We start from the raw sequence: 17537 nt of genomic DNA, 5'->3' as shown, positions 1-17537 counted from the left end.
GCAAATTCTCTCAAATGTTCATTTTTAAAGATAAGTGATCCAACCTTTGGGTATTGAGATTGGGAATTGCAAAGTGTGAAAATTTAAAATTTATAAATTCTGAGTGTCCCGATTTGCCCTCATTTTTCAATCGGCGATATCTTGGAAACTATGTTCTTGACAGTTTTGAGTTACAGTGCATTGATTTTCACTTTTTTTTGGCGGGTCATGATTTTTTTTATAAAAAATATTAATTTTAAAAATGATTTTAACCCGGCAAAATTATCCAAAAATCACTTTTTAATGTAAAATTAAATTTTTGCAATTCCGTCATGAAACTACTTACTTTTCCTGTCATTCTTGAACGACAAAATAGCCTACTTTTCTGCACCAAAAATTACAGAATCGAATAGCAACACTTTTCAAAATCACTGAAATGGGTGCTGAAAAGTTGAACTTTTCAGCACTTGTTTCGAAAAGTAACACTTTTCAAAAAAAAAATTGATTTAAACGATTTATTGACAAAATACTTGAAAATTTGACTTTAAATTTCACTCAATTGGTGTTTTTCGGAATTGCAAAAAATGTTGTATGGAACTCGATGATACGTTTTTCAATGTCAGAAAATTAAACCACTGTGAAATTGTTTCATCTTTTTGATAATCAAAAACCCAAGAATTAAACATTTTGACAAATATTTCAAGAAGGCTTTAAACGTATTGTTTGGTTAGGGACCATCCATAAACCACGTGGTCACCCCCCCCCCCCCTCCATACAATAAAAAGAATAACAAAGTCTCACCTCAAGCTGCCAATGATGCAAAATTTCTTATTTGGATGTAAGAAGTCAATGTACAAAGTTTCATAAAAAATCATTAAATAAAACAAAATAAAAAATTGTGGCAAATAAGCTGTGAAAAACTTTTTTTTTTTAATTTCAAAGATTACAGAAAACGAGATCTCTGCATTTTTACTTATTCCGTTTATTAGCCATTTTGTTTTATTTTATACACTTTTATCAAAATAAGATCAAATTTTATTATCCATTGAATGTTTCAATGAATGTGGAATTCATAAAAAATAAGTTTCCTGGTTTTTTAAGAACATATGAGCATCGTCAAAGATTTGTTATGACCTTTCTTTTGTGATTAATTTTTGATTGATTTTTTCTTCAACCAAAGCGTTTTCGATCCAGTTTGGCATGCTAAACAAAACTGTACAGAAAAAAAATCCGAATAAAATTTGCCCGGAAAATGGTCAAATATTCCCTTTTTTGAAAATCGCCATATAAAATCCTGTTTTCTTGTTAACTATTTTTTTATCTCATATATACGCCTTGGAGCTTTCAATTGTTTTGACGGTCGTTGAGTCAGTTACGAATAAATTAGGCCAAACTGAGTTTGTAAATTTGTTAATTAGGACCATTAACTCAAACTTGCTTAGAATATTAGATTTCATTTAAAAAAAAAGCAAAATAACAAGTATCCGTACTAATTTGTATTATGCTTGCTGGGATTCTTATCTAGGTACTTAGTACAAAAGATCACAGAGGCAACGATATGTTGGCACATTAATGTTCTCAAATAATGTTTACTGATATTGATGGAAACTCTATGTACTAGACACACAATAATTGCACACACATGTATTTAATTTTCCTTCATATTAAAAATTCGTTCAATGTTTGCATTGATTGATCCTTTTTTTCTTTTTGATAGCCAAAATTCCGCGATATTATTAAAAGCTTGCGTGTTTTGAGCCCCAGCTTCCAGCTACATCTTTTTTCTAAATTTATTTTTATTTCAAAAGAAGTTAAATGTGAATGTTTAACTTTGCCGTTGAGTGTTTCACAAATACACGCCAAGTTTTTGTTGAACAGTTTTTTCCACTTTTTACGCAATTTCGAACTTTTTTGTAAAACGGATAACTTTTTGAAACAGAAAACATTTTGGCAAGACTCAATTTGGTTTCCCCTTTTACTTATCTCGATCAACATTTTGTTTACGTTTATTTGTTTTCCTTTTTTTCCTTCCCCTCGTGTAAACACCACCACCACCACACCTTTGTCCACGAACATCCACAATAAACAAAACCCTACAGAAGCCTCGTGAAGGTACTGTCCTGGCGGCGACGAAACTCGGTGGCCCCGATGCCGCCCTGGAACCGCAACACAATCAATGTGACCGAGTTGCACATCTAGCCCATTTTCCCTGTGAGGGGAAAGACGTTTGGAGGCAAATTTTGCCTTAAAAACACATTCCACGATGAAAAGTCAAAGTTCCAAAGATTTTCCAGCAAAAACATTAAACAGGGACAAATAGAAATTATAACAGTGAAACCTCGATAGTTTGATGGATTGGGTTGTCAAACTTAACGATTATATGAAGTGTACAAAATTATGATAAATTTTACTGAAATTCAAGTAAAATCAATTTAATTTTTTATTTAGTTAAAAATTAAAACGTCATTTTTTTATATTGTCAAACTATCGCGGTTTCACTGTGCTGTTGGCGCTTGTTCAAAGTAGAACTTGTTGCACTTGGCGCTGGCGGGTGTTGTAGCAGTAGTTAGACCTTTTATTATTATCTCTAAATAGTTTAGATAAATTCGCGCAAAACTGCTTTTTCGTAGTGTTGAAAACAGTCGCGTAATGACAGTTCTTTAAGCCGCTTACGTCACTTTGTGTAATTATAACAGGGAACGATTTCTAAGATAACTAAGCGCAACAAATCCGCCCAAATGATCTACCACAGAAAATGGCACAAAAAGTTCACAAAGTTGAGTAGCTATAAATAAGACGTTTGTGATATCTTTAATTTAACGTGTGAACAGTAGAAAGATAATCAAAACAGTTTCAAAAGTGCAATAACAGGTAAACATTCCAACTAAACTAGATAAGGTGTACTTAAGCAGGGAGGGCAAAAATCTAAAAACGTTGTAAGCGTACCAACTAAGTCAAGTTTTTATCAAAACTATTCTGTTATTAATACTGTTAGGTCAATCAAATAACTAGAACGCGAAATAGAACCACCGACATTTTGAAAACTCAGCAATTAAATCTCGACACTTGTTTACCAGATAAATCTCAATAAAATTCCACTACAACAACTGAAAAAAATCTCAACAATAGATTTAAAACTTTTTGGCAACACTGCAAAAAAAAAATCATCCAACTCATTTTCGCAAAAAGAAAAATCAACCTATCTGCCTCTCTTAGGCCAGTTTATTTTAATAACTTATATCTTACCCTCTTCTCAGTCCCCCTAATTGTGTCCTAACAAATAAGAGAAATGAAAACGTATGCAATCTTGTGCTAAAATCGCTTTGTGTCCAATCATGTAAAATGGCGGCAAATGGTAAATGTGTTCCAGGCAAAAACAAAAATATCGCACCCTCAGGTTTGGTGTCCCTCCCCACCTCTGGCGTAGTGGCTAAACCCGTCCCGTTAAGGTGAAGGTTATCGCTGGTTAGCTTTTTCGAAAACGATATTTTGAGTGATGAATTTCCCACCCGCATCTTTTTCCTCAGGATGTACTCGACCTTTACACTGTTGGAGCCCGACAGTGTCGACGAAAGGTTCACGATCTAGTGGTTTGTGTGTGTGGGGAGATTTTGGGTGCGAGGAGCGTGCGAGTTGTAAGTAGACAGAAACACTTGTGATAAGAATTGAATTGAAAAATTGATAAAGTAAATGATATTCTTTTGGGAAGTATTTATTGGCGAATTTTCAGTAATGATGACAGTTACCAGAAATGAACAAGTTGAGATTCAACAGATTCAACAAGAATATAAAATCATTTTTTGTATCACCCAAATTGTTGATAAAACTTAAAAAAATGATCAAAATTCAAAGTTTTGAATTGGTTTTTAATATATAAAGTATAAAAAATCACTTATAAAGATTAAAATTGTTTTTTAACCAGAAATATATTTTATAAATATTCAAATTAAATAATTGAAATTATGCATGTCTTAATGAAAATTAAATATCAAATCAAATTATGAACCTTGAAATAAAATCTGGAAAAGGCTAAAAAATGCTCAAATTACACAGATAACAAAATCGATATAGCTGAGAAATTTTCTTTAGTTTTAGAGAACTTTCTCAATTTGTTATTTTGAAAATTCAATAAAAAAAAATCAAAACACAAAACGAAGGTTTGCCCATACAACTTTCCTTACAAAATTGAAACGAAATGCCCAATGTTTGGATGCAACCGTCGGTTCTATATTTCAGGGGGTTGTTTTATGGCCCAAAAAGCATCAAAAAAGCTTTGTACTGATTCGATTTGATCAATTTTTTAACTTTCGATATAACAAGGAGCCAGTATTCTGGTCATACTAGATGGGAATGTGAATATTCAAAAATCTTTATCTTGAGATAGGATTTTCTGATTGAATAGCCTTTTCAGCAAAAAATAAGTCCACCTAAAAAACAATTATTTGACTTTTTATCACTATAAATTCAATTTTCATTTTTTGTAGGGTTGTGCAAAATTTTGTACCAGAGATATAAATTTATGTAAAAAAAAAAATTAGGAAAAAAACATTATCAAACTTAATTTCAAAAATCATTTAAATATGCAAAATCGAATTTGCAATCGAGAATTAATCAACACACCGTTTTCAAGTTACAAGCATTTTTTTGTGAAATCTTCGGTTATTTTTAGTTTAAGCCGATGCAAATATTTAAAGAAGTTGTTGTCCCTCGCCTCTGGCCGGGAGGGGGGCAAAAAAATAAAAAAAGAAAAAAAAATGATATAACAAGCCAAAGTCTCAACATTTGAATGCAAAACGTGTTTTAAAATGCATTTTACACTAGTTCAGATGTTTTTCAATCATTCGTTTTCAAAAAATTTAAGATTTGACGAAAACAAACATTTTAGCAAAAAAAACTTTTTGAGGTACTAAACATTAAAAATCTTCAAAATATCAAAAGATTTTTAATGCATTTTAAATTGATTTCAACTGATTGCACTAAAATTTCTATTGAAATTTTGAAGGATGACAAAAACTTTAAATAAAATTTGTACCAGCCATATTGCAATTTGAAAAAAAAAATATGGTAAAAGTTGAGCAAATTTTCATCAAATTATATTTTGATGCTGAAATATAAGGGTCATTCCACCTGAAGCGGAACACCATTTGAAAATTACCATCTCCGATTCTGCTCAAATTTGGCAGAGCTGTTAAGACTATCAAAACATGCAAAAATCCCGAATTTCATCCAAATCGGACCACCCCCTCCATTTTTGTACCCTCCCAAAAAATCGACTTTTTGGCGATTTTTGAGCGAAACCCCTATCTTCAAAAGACGATAACTCAGGAACCACAAATCTTAGAGGGCCGGTCTTAGACTCAATTTTGAAGGAAATTGGACGTAGAATCCATTTCCGTGATCAAAATTTAGATTAAAATATGTTTTCTACCTGTATTGCGCAATTGAAAACTTTAAATGGCCGTATCCCAAAACAGCCCTATTTATTTTTTAAATTTGACCTCACCATCGTATTCCCCGTCCGATTTTACATAAGAATCACTTATCGACAGAAAGGAATATTTTTCGTTCCAGAGATATCGAATTTTAAAGTTTTAAGTATTTGAAATTACCTATAATTATAATATCTACACTCGCCGCATCTGCTAGAAGCACTCAGTCGTGTGATCAATAATAACTACCTGGTGTTCTGTAAGATGAATTATTTTTTCAATTTTATAAGATTTTGAGATAATCAATACCTTGAACAATCTATTTTTTGTTTAAGGAATATTTATTGGGTAATTTTTAATGCACTATTTTTCCTGATCTCAGTGTCATTGAACCATATTAAGTAAAATTTGAACTTATAATATTTATTTGCAAATGCTACAGAGTTTTTACAATACAATTTTCGAAAATTTATCATTATTCTATTATTTTCATATTTTTTCTAATTCCTCATTTCTTCCCACTTTCTCAAATTATTTCTTTTATTTCTTCTTTTATTTGAAACGAGAACAAATGTAGAGCTGGCTGTAGTAGATGAAATAATTCTCATGGGTTCTAGAGCTTTTGCCATGTGCGGTAGCGAAATAGTGCCATTCAGCAAAAACCCCAAATTCTGCCTTAGGGTTTGAAAGATTGATCATATTAAACCGATTTTTATAATGTGTTTCATCAGAATAATTGATTTTTTTTTTCAATTCTGGTACATTTAATTTCAAAAGCAATACCATATACTTCTGATACATGTGGATAGCAGCTGTATCGTCTTCCAAGATTTCGAAATGATTGACAAACAAAAAAAAGATTATTGTTCGGACGGTGTCAAAATGAACACAACTGAATAATAACACAACTAGATAATAAATCAGATTAATCGTTGTGATTTTCATACCTTTTCCAGTTTTATACTTTCCAGAAATCCTCCTTAATCATGCTTCATGAGAGTTTTGTTCATATTAATTCATAATTTTTAACACGATAATGTATCGTACACTTTTTCTTAAGTTACAAGATCAATTACAATTTCCTGCTAGCTCTGCGGGAATTCCATTCTGCCCTGTATTGCGTGTCGTTCTTGCTTTGTACTGTGGGCTAGCACACAAATTCACCGTATACAGCAGTTTCCTACAGTGGTGTACATTACATTTTTGCCTTATTTGCTAATGATTATTTGGGATGAAATCTTAATTCAATAAATAACCAGGTAGCAGTTATTGAACAGCGCTTCTGAGTGCTTCTAGCATATGCGGCGAATGAAGCTAATGTAGGTAATCTCAAAAACTAAAAACTTTAAAATTCGATATCTCTGGAACGAAACATATTCCTTTCTGTCGATAAGTGATTCTTATGTTAAATCGGACGGGGAATACGATGGTGAGGTCAAATTTAAAAAATAAATAGGGCTGTTTTGAGATACGGCCATTTAAAGTTTTCAATTGCGCAATACAGGTAGAAAACATATTTTAATCTAAATTTTGATCACGGAAATTAAGTCTAAGACCGACCCTCTAAGATTTGTGGTTCCTGAGTTATCGTCGTTTGAAGATAGGGGTTTCGCTCAAAAATCGCCAAAAAGTCGATTTTTTGGGAGGGTACAAAAATGGAGGGGGTGGTCCGATTTTGATGAAATTCGGGATTTTTGCATGTTTTGATAGTCTCAACAGCTCTGCCAAATTTGAGCAGAATCGGAGATGGTAATTTTCAAATTTGCATTTTTTCTTGCACACTTCAGGTGGAATGACCCATAAGCTTTTTAAGTTGATGTTTTGACAAAAATGTGTTTTTCTCAGTGTCATCTAAACTTTTGTGAAATTCTGCCCCTTTCTTAAAAAATCTTGTTTTATTATTAGAATCAAGAGTAACCTTATAAATGGGCTAAAAATGTATTAAAAGCTTGATTTGAAAATATCGAAATTATTTTTAAAAAAAAATCAGAAAAATTCCGAAGTAGCAATGTGTAAACGTTAAATTTTAAACCAATAGTTTCCGGAATAACGCGATTGGAAAAAAATCCATTAGATGATTTTTCACAGATTTTAAATTATTTAAATGTCCAGTAAAGTAAAAGAAAAATTTAGGAATTTCCCCAGTATTTCAAACATATTTTGAAGTATTTTTTAATTGCAAAAAAAAGCATTTTTCGATAAATTTAACCTAAAAATAAGGCTTTCAGGCCCAGTGAAAAAAATATAAATTAATCCAAAAATGACGAACTTCTCGTCACAGTGTCCTGATGCAAACAATGATCGAGCTCGAGCTGTCACAGCCCTGCGAAGTATGTTGTCTGACATATCGGGCGGCCAGTCAAAAAAAACAGCTAGAAGTCGCCTAACGAAAAACTTTTGCTAGAAAGAGATAGGAAACCTGATGCAAACAAACCTCCATTTGTAATGTAAACATACTTTGAATGTGTTGGTAAATTTCTGACTAGAAAGCCTTATGCCTATAACAAGAAAACGGTGAACCTAATAAATAAATCGATTTAAAATGTATGCACCTTAAAACGCTTTAATTTTTTTTTTTGTTGATGCTTTGATTTTTTTTTCTTGAAATCACCATTTTTCGAAAATGTATAATATCTCCGGTACCAGATTTTGCACCATCTTAAACTGTAGCGCAAAAGATGCCTTTTTAGTCTCCGAAAACATAAAAAAAAGTTCTGTTCGCTACTCAAAAAAATATTGCATGCAATTTTTGCTTGTATGCAACATCGACGAACCACCCTAATTCTCCAAACAAATTTTGGAGTAAACAAATTCTAACCCATGTCTAAATATTTTTGAAAAACTCAAAGTGCACATGATTCTGGGGACTCCAAACTTCATGCTTCCCCTCGAGTTGAGCCTGCGCAGTCATTTTTGTCAATTTTTGTAGGTCAGTGTAATCTGTCAAACGCGTGAAAATGAGCTGTGGTGAGTTAAAATTTGCCGTGGTGAATTTTGGGCCACCGTGAAATTGCAGTTTGATGGATATTAAAAGAAATTTATGCCAAAAATTAAAAGAAATTTTATTAGATTATTATAAACATCAATTTTACAAAATTTGTTTGGTGTTAAATGTAAGAAATCAGCAATATTTTAAAGTGATTCCAACCTATTTCTCAAATGGTCTTGTTAGTGAATCCTGATTTGACAGTTCGATTGGAAACATTTGTGTAGCTGTGACACATTCGTTTCGCCATCTACGTGATTGAATACAAAGCTTCGCGTCCCCAGATCAAAATATCCAGCAACATATGACGGAAAATGGCACTCAAAAGAGTCTTCTAAAGAAACGCAAACAAATCGCACAAACACGAAACAACCAAGACATTGTACAGTAGCTAGAACAAATCAAGATTGTTATGTACATTTTTAACAATAGTTTTAATCGAGAACAGTTATAGGTTAGAAAATTAAAACAATCGTTATTTTGCAGAACAATTATTTATTACTAACACAGTTAAAGATTCGTTTTTGTTACATTCATTGTAAGCTTCACAGTTCATCACAGTCTGCCAAACAATAGAAGAAGAAACAGCAACAAAAGGTTTCAGCTTGTTAAGAACAGTAGAATTTTGTTTTTTGAATCAGTCATCCGGCAGCAACATTATTTTGTAACACTTTTAGTTAATGGCGTAATAAAGCAAATCATAGCAAAATGTTTCCTATTTATACAGTAAAAAAAGCTTGTTGTTATTGCTTACCAGTGTGTACGAACTTCTTCTTGATCTCTCTCTCTCCTTCGCCTCCGTAATCTTTAGAGTAATTCTAGTTGGTAAACTTTAGACAAAAATCCTGGCTTCCTGCAGTATCTACTATCTTGACCAAACCATCACCGTAGCGATTCGACCTCCATCCCTTTTTTCTCAATCTCACCCGTAGACTTGAAAATAACCTCTGATAATCCCCAAAACTAAGACGTTTCAAACAAATTTCATTTCACACGAAAGAAATCCCATCCCCAATCAGTCAAGTGAAACAACACCACTCAGTAAAAACATGATGACAATTTACTGTTTATTTACTCTTTTGTAGTTTCTATGTTGTTGTTTTTTTACTTTTAATTTCAATAAACCAATCTGGAATGTGATATTATTTTCTGTTGTGCCCTTTTGAATTGTTTGCATCTCGGTGTGTGACATGCATTAGACAGCGTAGCTCCCAGCGTGCCCTCCCCTTAATGTAGGCCACTCCGTAGGTTAACGACTTTGATTTGTCCCTCGCTCCAGATTTAGAGGCCGCTGCTCGAGTAGTTTGATTGCCTTTTTGTTTGTCGAGCAGGACAAACAGTCCTCCACCTTCCTTGTAATTATCGTTTGGCTTAATTGGTCAATTGAAAGAACATCGATGTGAAGTTGGTGACAGAAGTTGTCAAACTTTATTCGGTTAACTTTTATTTCTGACATCAACTTCATACTTTCGATTCGATTTTAATTTCTGTAGTGCATCAAAAATTACCTTTTTACTCAACAATATCACAGATGGAATGTTCTTTTAGTTCTTTGATAATTTCGTACCAAAACTGTCCCAAAAACCAGCAACTAACTGCACCAAAGAAATCGGACCCAAATTCCGGCAAAATCCACCCTCAAATGATAGCTGTAGTGTTTCCCCTTAAATCAGTTCGACCCAATTATTCCACCACACACGAGTACACTGAAAAAAAGCTCACCGTCAAACTCACACACTTGAACACTCGATTTCGTCCCCACTAATACACTCACAACTAACAAACCTCCATCTCGTTTCGACCCCGAAAAACACCCTTAACTTTAAAACCTTTTCAATTTTCTTCAGAACTATGCATGCCCTTGGAACAATAATCCGGTGTAAGTAAAAACGCACACACACTACCAATGGTGACTTGTGTACTCTGTTGTGTTGTGATCGATCGCGCGCACACACAAGTTCGAACAAAGCAATCCTCAAAAAGACACGCAAGGAGACCAAAACGTCAACTACCACTACTACTACTACCGCAACTATGCCAAAACAAACGATCATGTTCCCAATTGGTGCTCAATTAGATAGAAAACAACAAAACTTGTGAATAGAATAGAAAGTGTGTTATTTTAACTCGAAAGTCACCATTAGTCACAACAAATCTAACCTCCAAAAGTGCTCTGACAAAAAAAAACAATTGAAAAAAACAGAACTAATCAATAAAAAAAATGTGTACATAAAATTTTACACAGCGAAAAAACAACAACACATGATCCTAGTTTTGCACCACCCTAACGTAAACGAACCGACCTTAACCCCCCCGTAACCTAGAAAGAAAACAGTAATCAACCCCAATTTAGTGTGTAAAATCACCCACCTTTGATGTAAACAGTGTTTGCACTACCTCACCTATCCGTCTGTCTGTCACTGTCACACACGCACACACATATTTACACGTAAACGTACAGAGAAAACCCTGTAAAATGTTGCTTTTCGCTTTTACGCAAAATAAACCTTCCGTCCATGTTAGCTCGCTTCTCTGTGTAAAAAAAACCCTTTCGAACGTGTATTCTGTCTGTGTTAGTGTCCTCTATCATTTCCTTCCTGTCTAAATTTTCGCCGTATTTTTTAACCTGTACATACACAGAAAAATCAATGCAAATTAGTTTAAACAATACAATGTTCGAAAACATTCCGAAATCTGAAGCGAAAAACGGCTTTGGAATTTTTGATTTTGCTGATTTTTATTTCTAATAACAGTTTGTGTAGATTTTTTTCAGTGCAACATTTTGTTTTTGTTTTCATTTTCCTTAGTTTGAAACAAATTCGATAAACTAACAACAACAAAATTGTAACTAACAGACTAACACTCCTCCCGAGTCCCGTGTCAGCTGTTATACTAACACTGTTTTCTCCGTCACCCTAATTGCATCTCTTTCGCTCAACTCTCGAGCGATTTTAGACTACTTTCTTCGAGTCTGTCCCTAACTTGCTAGAAAATATCTAACTAGATGCTCGAAATATTAGATTTTTTGAAAAGTAACTAGCAAAGTGTAAAAATCTTCCCTTTTTGAGAAACTTTCCCCGTTTTCCCCACCATTTCCTTCTAAAAATAGTGACAAAGCAAGCTATGATTTTATGTTTAAAAAAAACATTTAAAAAGAAATCCCAAAAACAAAACCAAAAAAAACCTTGTCAACAAACCAATCAAACAAATATGGTCGCCCGGACGGCCCTATTTTCTCTCTCTTTCTCTCTCCCACTCCCTCGAAACGCGTGGCCGCCCACTTCCCCACCTCTCCCCACTTTTTGCAGATTAACCGAAACCGCCCGCCTACTGAGAAACGTGCGACGAGTCTTTACCGGCCGGTCGCACACTACCGAAAATAAAGAGCTCGAACTGAAGCGTGAGTACCCCAACAAAAAAAAAGAGAAAAATGTCCAGAAAATTAACGGTGAAAAATACCAGCAGACGATTTTTTGGAATGTTTTTGTTTGAAAAATTGACAATGTTTTGATTTTTGTGAATTTTGATAGGCTCAATTTAAATTGATTTCTAGAATAGATTTTTTTGAACAAAATTATTATAACGTTTAACATGATTTTAACACTGGTCCTATTACGTTTATTACACATCTCGATATTTATGAACTTGATTTCAGTAAACGTTTCAATTTCGTCAAGCTATGATGAATTTAGTCGACAGAATTGAATTTTAGTGATTCCCTGCCAATAAATAAAATTATAAATTTCGGGTATCAATGCTTTTGAATTATCTTGAACAACCATGAGCACCCACGTTCTTTGTATCCAAAATTTACAATTTTATTTATTGGCAGAGAAATCACTCAAATTCAATTCTGTCGATTAGAGCGTGTTCAGGGATCACAAATTCATCATACCTTGACGAAACTGAAGCGTTTACTTAAATCAACTTCAAAAAAGTTGAGTTAGTCTCAAAATATTTGCTTTTGTTTTGTTTTACTATTAATTTGGTTTTGTTCCCTTCATTATTTCATTTCATTAACCCTGTGCTTTCTAACAACTGTTCACGGTTACAATTATTTGCTGAAAATTAAAGCTTCATTTTGTGTATCACATGCTTCTGTTTATCTGTCAAATAGTAACAATAAACGCAATTTGGAAACAAGGCACAGCGATTAAATATCCTTAAAATAAGAGTTAAAAATGTTGTTGATTTGTAAAAATGTTAACAGTAGAAAAATTTAAAATTTTATGAATTTGAATTAGTGAAAAAAACATACGCAACTTTAAAATGTTTGAGTTTAAATAAAACATTTTTGTTATGCCATCAAATCATTTAAAATACATAACTCTAAAATAAGGCTCCTTCACGTACACACATAACTCAGAATCAAATTATTCGAAACTATTTTCATAGAAAAGAGTTGAAAATGTTAAAAAAAATCATCTATTAACATCGAAAACATCGAGTATTCCGAGTTAGTTGAAAAATGAGAGATTATTTATTGACACTGAGAAAAACTAATGTTTAAGAGCAACCCGAACAACAATGTAAAAAAAAAAAGAATGTAGGTAATTTTCTCAGCATCTCGATTTTTTTTTTTTTTTGCTTTTACCTCATAAAGTATTTTCAAATAGCAAAAAAAAAAATTGCTGCCGGATCTTCAAAAAAATATGGTTTGACGTTTGCGGAGAGAATCGAAAAAATGACGACAAATCTATTAATGCATCAGTCATTAAAAAAGGCCAGATTTACATGGAATTTGTGTATTTTGCATGAAATTTTGAGAGAGTCGAATAATTTCTCCAATAATTCACAGCACAAAAGTAACAATTCAGCTGTGAGCAATAGATAGGCATTGAAGTTTACAAAATACACCCCTTTTAAAATGTTATTTCCGACTAATTCTAAAAACATCTATAAAATTTATACAATTTCATTATTATATGCATTTCGTGCCAATCAAAATTTTTGCTTCATATGACTGTCAAGTATCTCTGGGCCAAGTTTCAGAAGGTTTACTGATGTAGCTCGCCATTTCGAATCACTTTTATTGAAAATCAAGTTCGTTTCCAAGCATACTAGATTTCACCAGAATTAAAACTTAAACTGAGTTTAATTTTTTTAAACTTTATTTTTTAAAAGGTTTGAAATGGATAAAAATAAAAAGTTTTATGCATGTTTCTATTGTAAAATTGACTCAGAAAAACAAATTTGATAACATTATCACCAGAAAATGGGATCTAGGGGGTCTCTCGAGCAAAAATTTACACCCAAAACAATCACTACTAGAAAAAGTGTCTATTTAATGGGGTCCCTCGTTGGAATCAGAGCAAACATTTTAAAACAGACACACATTTTTTCGGAGTTATCAAAGACAGTAGCCTATATTTTATTGATTTTGCATTATTTTTCATTTTATTTATATTGTGTTTACAGAAAAAGTTACCAACTTTTTCATTCAGTGCAACTATTGTTACTATTTGCTATCACCAGCATCACTTGTAACAAATCAAATAAAAACTGATAATTCGAAAAGAATCTCAAATGGATCGTAAATAACTGGCCACTTTAGTTAATTTCCTCGCAAATCATGCTTATTAGCCCAAGCTTACGCACAATCACGAATTCAACGCCCACACTCGACGATTGCTTTAATCACATTGAACCAGGAATCCTAGAATGAGCATGAAAATAAAAATAAGAGAAAAAATATAATAATATTCCCAGCGCGGGCAACACACACAACAACAGCTCCTTATCGATATGCGCGTGTCCATCAACCTTTCACCTGTCGCATTAATAATGCAAACACAATCACCACAATCATTAGAGCACGCTGCTATGCTGCTTAGGTTCCGTGCTGGTTTCTGTTTGTTTCATTTCAGATTGTTCTGAAATACCTCGACGTAAAGTTTCACACCGTTTCTGCATTTTCAAGCTCTTTTGTGGTATTTAGACATTTCAATCGACTTATCGAACTAAACAGTAAATTAAATTAAGTTGAGTTTGAAATTCATGTTTTTGAATATACATCAAAGTGATAATCAAACAATTATTTTCAAATAGAAACTGAAAATTATAACATAAATCAACCACGACTGCTGTAACATATCGCAATAAAAAAAAACAACCACCCGTACCGGTATAAGCAACAAAAAATCGCTTCCAAAACTTCATGTGCTTTTTTTATTTTGCGTGTTCACTTTTGTGCTAAAGCTTCTCACAGCGTAATAAATATATAGCGAATTGCTTTCATGTTTCAATTGCAGCGTCGACGTTCACAGCTACAGTTGAGAAATATATAAAAAAAAAGTTTTCGAAAAATTACTGAAGAAAAGAGATGGCTCTATAGATAATGACTAGTAAACTCTGTACAAATTTAGTTTAATTTAAATCAACTTTGAAGTTACTTCAACATTTACAAAGTAACAATTATTCTATCGGAAGTAATAATAACTAGATTGAATTACCTTTTTATTTTCCTAAGAAGGTATAAAAAAACCACGTTGATACTTTTTATATTTTACAAATGTTTTTAAAGCTACTATTTGTAAAGCGAAATTTAGAGAAAATTAATGATACTAAATAATTATGATTTGTATGATTTTTTCAAGCAGTGTGATCAGCAAGAGTGACTTAGGTACATACAAATTTGCAGAAATTTGTAAGACTCAATCTACCAATCGTAATACCCACTTTCTCTTTGTGTGGTGCTTACAAAAAAAATAAATGAAAATTAAAATAAATATTCCATTTAATTTAAGCAGTCCTTAAAATACGAGCAGCTCTTTGAAAACAGTTAAAACTGAACCAAAATTAGCAAAGGAAAGAATTTAGAAAGTTTTTGTCTTGAAAAAAAAACAAAAAATGATGAAAAATAACATTTTTGTCGACAAAAATACTTAAATTCGTAATGATTTTGCATTTTCCAAACTAACCTTGGCTATCAATTTCCAAAATGAAGTTGCATGAAAATAGATTCAAACAGTTCTTAAAAAAAGAAAAATATAAGGTTTGAGTTGTAACATCGTTTGATAATACTGTCGCAGGCAACCTTGTGGGAAATTGGACGAGCTTTCCGATAAAAACATTTTCATGATTGATAAATCAAGTCTCCTAAATAGAAATGACCAAAAACCACAAAAAATTACAAAAATCTCTGTTTTTCAATATTTTCATTTTTAAAGGCGCTGTATCTTTACGAAGATTGGACTTAGGTTAAGGGGTTACATACTAAAGAAAATCACAAAATTTCATATTACAGAAACCTTAGTAAATCCACTAAAAAGTTGTTTTTCAATCACTCCTGAAAGTTTTTATGAAGATATTTCATGATTAAACTGAGTAAGAGAAGAATTAAGTTTGATATTTTGCCATGCGCATAGCGAACTGTCAAACTTCGTGAGCGTTTTTTCTCGAAACACCGAGTTGATTTACGGGTGCCACGATATCTCGAGATGGGATAGACCATATTGGCTGAAATTTGGGGTGAAGACTCTCAAGACATATTCCGTGTGCATAACGAAGCCCGATTTTTAAAATTTGCTTTTTAAAGAAATACAAAAATAAAAAACTTACGATTTTATATATAAAAATCATGAAAAATATTTGTATCTTGTTTTTTAAATAATCTTTTTGAAAATCACCAAAATTTTGAGCCAATTTGGTTATAGCAGTGTTAACATATCGTGGCACCTAACTTCAAATAGCTATATCTCGGTAATGATACAACCAAATGTCTTCAAATTTGTTTTGTCAATAGATGGAAATGTATATTTTAATGCCCTGAAAACAGATTTAAAAAAAAGTTTAAGTGTGTGCTCCTACCAACTTCCGACATTTTTGCCGATTTACAAGTATGTATTCCCTTAATGTTCAATATGGAGAATTTTATGTAAAATTGTATGAAAAATCAATTCCCGCGTTTGGTTTTTGAAAATTGTGTCGTTTAGACCACATTTGAAAAAATAGTTTAAATAAATTATGTATGGGTCATTCCATCTGAAGCGGAACAGCATTTGAAAATTACCCTCTCCGATCCTGCTCAAATTTGGCAGAGCTGTTGATACTATCAAAACATGCAAAAATCCCGAATTTCATCCAAATCGGACCACCCCCTCCATTTTTGTACCCTCCCAAAAAATCGACTTTTTGGCGATTTTTGAGCGAAACCCCTATCTTCAAACGACGATAACTCAGGAACGACAAATCTTAGAGGGTCGGTCTTAGACTCAATTTTAATTTATCAATAGCATGCCAAATGCATCTTTTCTGTCGACCCTACTATTTTTAGGACCTTTATTTGGACATTCTCTTGCTATTTCACTAGTAAAAGTAGTACTTTTAAAACAAAAAACTGCATCTCAAGACTATTTCATTCAGAGCAGCAAAACACTGCCTTCAAATTGCATGTTCCATAATTGTGGAATGTTATTGTGCCTCCCACAATTGTGGAACACCTGAATTTATATGATATTTTCACAAAAAAGTTATCAGACCATACATAAAACATTACTAAGCTTGCAGCACTCGAAATATCGCAAGAAAAGCTTTCAAATGAAGGTAAAAGCGAATCATTAAGTTAAATTATCGATTTGCTATGATTTTTTGAACATTGGCCGATCTGTAAACTGTTCCGAATATGAGGGATGACTGTATCTCAAAATCGTATAAAATAATTCAACTTACAGAACACCAGGTAGCATTTATTGATCAGCGCGCCCGAGTGCTTCTAGCAGATGCGGCTAATAAAGCTAATATAGGTAATCTCAAATACTTAAAACTTTAAAATTCGATATCTCTGGAACGAAACATATTCCTTTCTGTCGATAAATGATTCTTATGTAAAATTGACAGGGAAATGCGATGGAGAGGTCAAATTTAAAAAATAAATAGGACTGTTTTGAGATACGGCAATTTAAAGTTTTCAATTGCGCATTACAGGTAGAAAAAATATGTTAATCTAAAATTTGATCACGGAAAAGGATTCTACGTCCAATTTCCTTCAAAATTGAGTCTAAGACGGACCCTCTAAGATTTATGGTTCCTGAGTTACCGTCGTTTAAAGATAGGTTTTTCGCTCAAAAATCGCCAAAAAGACGATTTTTCGGGAGGATACAAAAATGGAGGGGGTGGTCCGATTTGGATGAAATTCGGGATTT

General features: G+C 32.7%; 1 protein-coding gene across 10 annotated transcripts in view; it reads left to right on the top strand.

The window, feature by feature from the left end:
- The window catches only part of LOC120416760 (probable phospholipid-transporting ATPase IA), a 177211-nt gene that overhangs the window by 154917 nt on the left and 4757 nt on the right, over window positions 1-17537 (top strand). For 2 of the 10 annotated variants that reach the window (XM_039578595.2, XM_039578596.2), the window contains one exon: window positions 11703-11794. The exons of 4 other annotated variants lie outside the window; for them this stretch is intronic. In XM_039578595.2, coding sequence (XP_039434529.1) covers window positions 11703-11794 — 92 coding nt within the window. 4 more of the 10 variants (XR_005605382.2, XM_039578597.2, XM_039578599.2 and 1 more) reach the window with 4 other exon arrangements.

Source organism: Culex pipiens, chromosome 2 (genome assembly GCF_016801865.2).
Source record: "Culex pipiens pallens isolate TS chromosome 2, TS_CPP_V2, whole genome shotgun sequence".
NCBI lineage: Eukaryota > Metazoa > Arthropoda > Insecta > Diptera > Culicidae > Culex > Culex pipiens.
This window is presented reverse-complemented; position numbering and strand designations above follow the sequence as displayed.